Raw genomic sequence first — 6,641 nt, forward strand, 5'->3', positions numbered from 1 at the left:
AACTCATGTTTAGGAGCTTAATTTTCAACTACTCCTAATTATAAGATGAGCTTGGTATTCAAACTATAACCTGTCCGTTGAAAATGTTTCCAGCTACTCATAAATATGAAAATGGTGGAATGTATGTTCCATAATGAGATGAAAAGCTTAAAATGCATAAGAAAGTGAAGAAGATGATATGATAAAAGTTGATTCTTCATCAATATTTGACAATTAATTTTTTTAATTAAACTAATCCGCAAGGACTAAAATTTTAGATACATCAGATATTGAGATTGAGATTTTTTTTCATGTCACAATCATAAGAAAACATATAAAGAAAAGTAAACTAAAACTGAAAAAATATGAGAAAGATTTAATTACCAACGAGTTCAGTATTGTCAAATTCTTGTGGATTTGACAGGTGCCATAGGTTCTAAATTTGAAAATACACATATTGAATTGCGGATCTTGTATTTCCTCAAAATGACCAACAAAGAGGTTGAAGAGATATTTTATTGGATCTTGTTGGTATTTTCATATTCAAATTTAAAAAATAAACTAATTATCATCATTAGAATTTGCACACAATCGTTCCCAAATTTTATTACTTGGTAACTTTCCATAATTAATCGTTGTTGGTAAATTAATTTTTAAAAAATGTAAAAGGGTAGATATTTCAGTATTTTGAAATTCAAATTCAAAAAGATAAACTAATTTTACCTAATTTTAACTAAAATAGTCACATGGCATTTTCTTCGCATAACACTTGGCAAATAGACAAATTGGTGCCCAAACAAAAGAAGTTTTATGCCGGCGGGCTTGAATATCAGTGTTAGAGAAATGGTGGGTGGTCGGACGATGGAGTGGGCGGCGAGAGCAAGCCACCTAGGTGGTCTTCCGAGGAAAATGGTGATCACGGCGGTAGGTTCGTTCGCGAAGGCGGTGGCGAATCTACTCAACACCACCACTGTCCACAACGGCGACACCCTCCTCCAGCTCGTTCGATCCCGCCCTGCCGGTGTTCCTCTCCTCACCGTCAGCAATCACATGTCCACGTTAGTCACTTGCTCTCTTCTCCATCCTAATAAATCTTTCACTTTATTCTCTTCTTAATTCAGAAAACCTTGTTTCTGATATATGCTTACATTAAGACATTTGCTTGAGAAACTTGTTTTTTTTTTCTTCAAGTTGAATAAAATAGCCATTACAAAGCTGCTGGGCATACAAGAGTTGGTAGAGAAAATTGATTACTTCGTTATTGATTGCTGAGTTGAACACCCATTATTCATTTGAATGCTTTTAGCCATTTAGGTTTCAGATTCTGTGGAGATCACAAAATGGTCATAACATCTAACTATCGTCCTAGGTACTGAGGTAGACATTCTTAGTTGGCTTGGGAAATCCGGTTTCTGGTTACTTATAATCTCAGTTAATGGACATTGATTTACAGAATTTGTCTGTGTGCAGTCAGTTAAAGGGAGAGAGGATAATAAGACTACCCGTCCTTTTATTTCAATCTTTGCTGATTTTTGGAATGAAATGTGCCATCATATAACGGAATGCATATACAGGATCCATATAACCAACCCCATTTTGGGGTTCAAGCATAGCTGATTATTGATTTGATCATTGGTCTAGTGACTTTCCGGGATACTTTGATTTTTTTAGTTACCGTCTCTTATTTCTATTGTGTGTCTAACTGCAGGTTGGATGACCCAGTTATGTGGGGATTCAAAGGTTTTCCAATTTCTGATGCGAAGCTGGCGAGATGGGTACTCGCAGCTGAAGACATATGCTTTAAAAATACAGCGTTGTCATATTTTTTCCGGCTTGGTGTGTAATCTGTTGGTCTGGTACACTTCTGTTCTTGTATTTTCATGCCTTACTTTATTACTTATGAAAATATTGTATTAGACTACCCTAGAACTCAAAAGTGAAAATGAATGCTTTGTCAGTGGACATGCATTTTCAGCAGAAAATTATGTTCTTCTAGGAAGGATGGAGCATGCTTTTGCATAATGATGTTCAATCAAGGACTTTGAGAATATCTGGAGATCATTCACTTAAAAAATTTGCATCTTAGTACTAGCTCAAATCTTCAACCGTGCTTATGTGGTTTCTGTGCCATTTACGTGGATATGAAGCTTCCATATTAGCACTTTTTTGTATCTGCATGCATGCTAATGTGGTTTCTTGCCATTTACACGGATATTAAGTTTCATAATGAGCAGTTGTTCGGATCTGCACTCATGCTTCTGTACAACAAGCTTCCATGTTGAGCAGCTATTCCTATCTGCACCCATGCATCCATATTGAGAATAATTTTAGATTTGGATGTGTGCTTGTGTGGTTTATTCTCCACTGACATGTATAATAGTCAATTTAATATTTCATATTTCCCTTGTTAAAGCAAGTAGTGGAGGACTCTTATTTGGTGGACCTTAGGGGATTTTGAGGTTTTGGGGTTCACTTGCAGACTCACAAGAATCATATAATTAAAAAAAGGCGTCGTTCTTAGTGTGGCTTGCTTCTCACGGTGTGGAGACGTGCAGGGAAATGTATACCAATAACAAGAGGGGGTGGAATCTATCAAGAACATATGAATGAAGCTCTTGATCGTTTGAGTGACGGAGCCTGGGTAATGCTTCTTTTACCCCATACCATGGACCCTTCATTTGGTTATGAACGTTGGTGTCGAATTCTGCAGATTTCTGCTTAAATCAATTGAATTTTTTGTTACACTCGAGGGGTTATGTACAATTCAAATTTTTGCATCTGATTAGGGTGGTTTTATCATTTACCCAATTGGTATTGCACTAAAATGAATACACGCTCCCCAAAAGTTATATCGTGTTATTCTAGTATTAAATGTTGCATTTGAAATGATCCACTGCTCGGTGAAAGACTAATTTCCAAATGGGCAGTTGCATACATTTCCAGAAGGGAAGGTCTGTCAAGAAGATGCTCCAATAAGACGATTGAAGTGGGGAACTGCCAGTCTCATTGCTCGTGCCCCTGTGACTCCAATTGTCTTGCCTATTGTCCATCATGGTTTTGAAAAGGTAGGTTCTTGACATAGTCTGCTCATACACAGGGAATTGAACAATGCAAAATAGCAATGGATCCATTGGGTTTTAGTTGCTTTTGGTGGTAATACATTATGCACAAGAAGCAGACCTTCTTGGGGATGTTCGGATTGTTGTGATTCTGTAATCTATACCTGTTTATTTATATATTGTTCATTGGTTGCTAAATTTCCCCCGCTTTTCGGTGGAGCTAATTTTATTGTAGAAAAAATGTAGTGTAGGTTAGAGGACTAGAGGTAATGCAGTATTAACAGTGTTTTTCAAAATCTGATGGATTTGTGGCACTGCTTCAATGTTGTTAAACTGTCCATTGACTCTTTTGTCAACTTCACTAACAAGGTGACATGCCTTACCAATGCCATAGTTGCTTTCTCCTTTCCCTCCTGTTCCAACGTAAGAAAAGAGAATAAGAGTGGCCTAAGTGTCATGACGGTCATTACTGTCAGCTATCCTTTGTATTTCTATGGACAGGGATACATATTTTTGTTTCCAAATTAAGTGTGGATTATGATTCTGAATCAGCTTTTTATTTGATTAACTTTAAAGTTGATCCTTGGGATGATTAGACATTCTTTGCTTTGATCAATTTTCAGGTTATGCCAGAGAATTATGCTTGTGGGAGAAGACCTCCAGTTCCTTTATGGAACCGGGAGATAAAAATAGTTGTTGGTGAGCCAATGGAATTCAACCTACCTGAACTGAGAGAGATGGCTCTATCTCAATCTCGGGATTCATCATCTTCCAGTGGGCGGTGGCCCAGAACCATCCTTGGTGGACTGGACGAGGCAGCACAGAGATGTCTGTACATGACCATATCTGATCAAATTCGAACTGCCTTGGAAAACTTAAGGAGTTTCAGTAGATCTTACATGAAGCCCAAGCAATAGAGTTGGTGCTTTCCGATCAGTTAAAGGAAATCTGTAAGGTGCATCCGTGTTGAAGGTCATATTGTATTGAGTCAATTGTAGTTTTTCTTTTAATGATTTTGATAGTCTGAGGCTAGACACTTAATTGAGGATGCAGGATAAGATTTTTGGGTTCAGTATCACGGTATCATCCTTGTAGCTGTAATGTTTGCATTTTGAGATTTCCAATATCATTTGGTCAAAATGAAAGATATCACTTCAATTCTGGAAAAGTATTTGCGGACTTACTGGGTGCTATAGTGCCTTGTTCCTTCCTTTGGCTGCACGCGAAACAGATTATGTACAAGGAATGGTAATAATGTGTTGCAGTATTCCTTTGTCAACCGCTAGAACCAGATTGAACATAAATAGACTAGTTTTGGACAGTATTCCTTTGGGGAGAAGTTTTTGGAGTAAAACTGTTTGAAGAAAAAAGTTCGAATGTCTAGTTATTGAAAGATTATATGGAAGAATCATTCTTCACTGAGGAACTGGCGGACGCACTCACCAAAAAACAATACTGTGTATATGTATAAATTATGATCAAAGCAGCATAAATTTTGTATAAATATTTTATTTGAACCCACATGACAACTACGATTTTACGACTAAAGTTATGTACTTCTAAGATTGAATCTGCTTGCACAAAATCCTGGGTCCGCCACTGTGAGGAAGTGTCAAGTATTTGCACATATGAATTTTAGTATTTTTTTAAAAAAATTTCCTTAGCCATTAGAATGCTCAACTATTAACTAGAACTAGAATATTTAAAGTCTTGGTGAAATGTTGAAAAACTTACTTGAAGAATATTTCAAGAGAAGATAGGAGCAACAGTTTTCAGTATCAAATCTTCATTTTTTAATTAAATGAGTTTATATTCAAACACAGTTACATAAACTTTCGGATATTTTTTCCAATTTCAATTCTAAATACTTTTTTTTCCGCTCAATTTCAACCTAACATTGTTTAAATCTTTAAGGGGTTGTTCGGTTGAAAAATAAATTATCCCCCACAATTAATTATCACGAAATTAGTTATCCGAAAGATTAATTATCCCACATTCCCATAAGAATAAAAAAATGCTACAATCTCGAGATTAGTTATATCACGATTTTATCTAAAACAAACATGAAATAAATTAATCTCAGAATTAATTACTATCTTTTTATACCTCGTACAAAAAGGGCCCTAAACGCTTACTAAATTTTGTACAACCAACACGGCAACACCACGGGTTGATGGGATTACTAGGTTTTTACAATTTACAATAAATCCTTTTCCTAATATTGACGTTATTTATCCCCGTCAATCGTCATCACAATTTCACATCGCGCGCCTTTCATAGGAAAAAAAGAAAGAGACATCTTATCGCAATGTTTTTCTATACCATACAGGAATTTTAACTCCCGGCGAACTACTCCAATATAGATAAAACTCCCAAAATGATAAGGGAATGATAGTGGTGGTTCTAAAAAGATGCAGCATCCTCCGATATATCCTTTTCCAATTCCAAGCCCTGAAAACAGTAAAAGAAACTGTGTCATTGCTTTCACCACTCCTCAAAACTACGCAGGTAGACTCTCTGAGCTCATACAACTCAAAGGCTGGACTCCTCTTTGGTGTCCTACTCTCATTGTTGAATCTACCCAACAAACCATCTCTTCTATTAACCACTACCTCAATTTTACCAGCAATGAACCCTACTCACTTCTTGAAGATTTTTCAGCTCTTGCATTCACTTCAAGAACTGGAATCACTGCTTTTTCAGAAGCTTTATCTATTAACTCCGCACTCCCATTAACCCCACATGGAGAAATCCTCACAATTGCAGCTTTGGGCAAGGATGCTGAGCTCCTGGATCAAGATTTCATTGGGAAAATGTGTGAAAATCCTGAGAGAATTAGAATCTTGGTTCCTCCAATTGCAACCCCATCTGGGCTAGTGGATGCCCTAGGATTAGGCCAAGGAAGAAAAGTGTTATGTCCAGTTCCGTTAGTGATTGGGTTGGATGAACCACCTGTAGTGCCAAAATTCCTTGAAGATTTAGCTAAAAAGGGTTGGATTCCAGTGAGATTAGATGCATATGAGACACGGTGGGCGGGGGCGAAATGTGCAGTGGAGGTGGTGACAAGGAGTGAAGAGGAATGTGGATTTGATGCGATTGTGTTTACCAGTACTGGAGAAGTGGAGGGTTTGTTGAAGAGCTTGAAGGAATTTGGATTGGATTGGGAAATGGTGAGGAGGAGGTGTCCAAGAATGGTGGTGGCGGCGCACGGCCCGGTCACAGCTGCTGGTGCTGAGAGTTTGGGTGTTGGGATTGATGTGGTGAGTTCCAATTTTGGTAGCTTTGATGGTATTGTGGATGCACTTTCTCATAAATGGAAATCATTGGAAAATCAAGAATCATGAATTTGGTTTTGCCTTTTTTTGGTATGTGTTCTTTCTTACCAAAACTAGAGAATATGTATGCTCATAAGAAGATTTTGATGAGCTTGAACTGTGTTTCTACTATTACATTTTCTTTTTGGAATTTCTTTAATTGTGTCTAGCACACCCTTTTTACCAAGCAACGTTGCCAATTATAGCAAAGAAAATGATAAGGTTTTGCACTTTGTTAGTTTAAATTTTCATTCTTACCAAAACAAGAGAATGTGCGTGCTCATTGTTG

General features: G+C 37.1%; 2 protein-coding genes across 2 annotated transcripts; both read left to right on the top strand.

Moving 5' to 3' along the window:
- Positions 1–747: 747 nt before the first annotated feature.
- LOC104224516 (N-acylphosphatidylethanolamine synthase) lies at positions 748–4,206 on the top strand. Its single transcript, XM_009776195.2, has 5 exons — positions 748–1,037; positions 1,688–1,815; positions 2,535–2,620; positions 2,907–3,044; positions 3,662–4,206. Exons 1-5 carry the CDS (start codon positions 790–792, stop codon positions 3,953–3,955), a joined length of 894 nt encoding a protein of 297 aa, XP_009774497.1. The 5' UTR covers positions 748–789; the 3' UTR covers positions 3,956–4,206.
- Positions 4,207–5,449: 1,243 nt separating this feature from the next.
- On the top strand, positions 5,450–6,382 carry LOC104224520 (uncharacterized). The gene has a single exon (XM_009776200.1). The coding sequence runs from the start codon at positions 5,450–5,452 to the stop codon at positions 6,380–6,382; it is 933 nt and encodes a 310-aa protein (XP_009774502.1).
- The last annotated feature ends 259 nt before the right edge of the window (positions 6,383–6,641 follow it).

The sequence above is a fragment of the Nicotiana sylvestris genome, chromosome 2 (assembly GCF_000393655.2).
Source record: "Nicotiana sylvestris chromosome 2, ASM39365v2, whole genome shotgun sequence".
In the NCBI taxonomy this organism is placed as follows: domain Eukaryota; kingdom Viridiplantae; phylum Streptophyta; class Magnoliopsida; order Solanales; family Solanaceae; genus Nicotiana; species Nicotiana sylvestris.

What these genes read in the sequence shown, in the direction of transcription:
- LOC104224516 (XM_009776195.2), top strand. Translation starts at nt 790, where the DNA reads ATGCCGGCGGGCTTGAATATCAGTGTTAGAGAAATGGTGGGTGGTCGG. An exon ending in GTCAGCAATCACATGTCCAC is followed by an intron (nt 1,038 to 1,687) that starts GTTAGTCACTTG and finishes GTCTAACTGCAG; the next exon opens with GTTGGATGACCCAGTTATGT. An exon ending in TCCATCATGGTTTTGAAAAG is followed by an intron (nt 3,045 to 3,661) that starts GTAGGTTCTTGA and finishes ATCAATTTTCAG; the next exon opens with GTTATGCCAGAGAATTATGC.
- LOC104224520 (XM_009776200.1), top strand. Translation starts at nt 5,450, where the DNA reads ATGCAGCATCCTCCGATATATCCTTTTCCAATTCCAAGCCCTGAAAAC.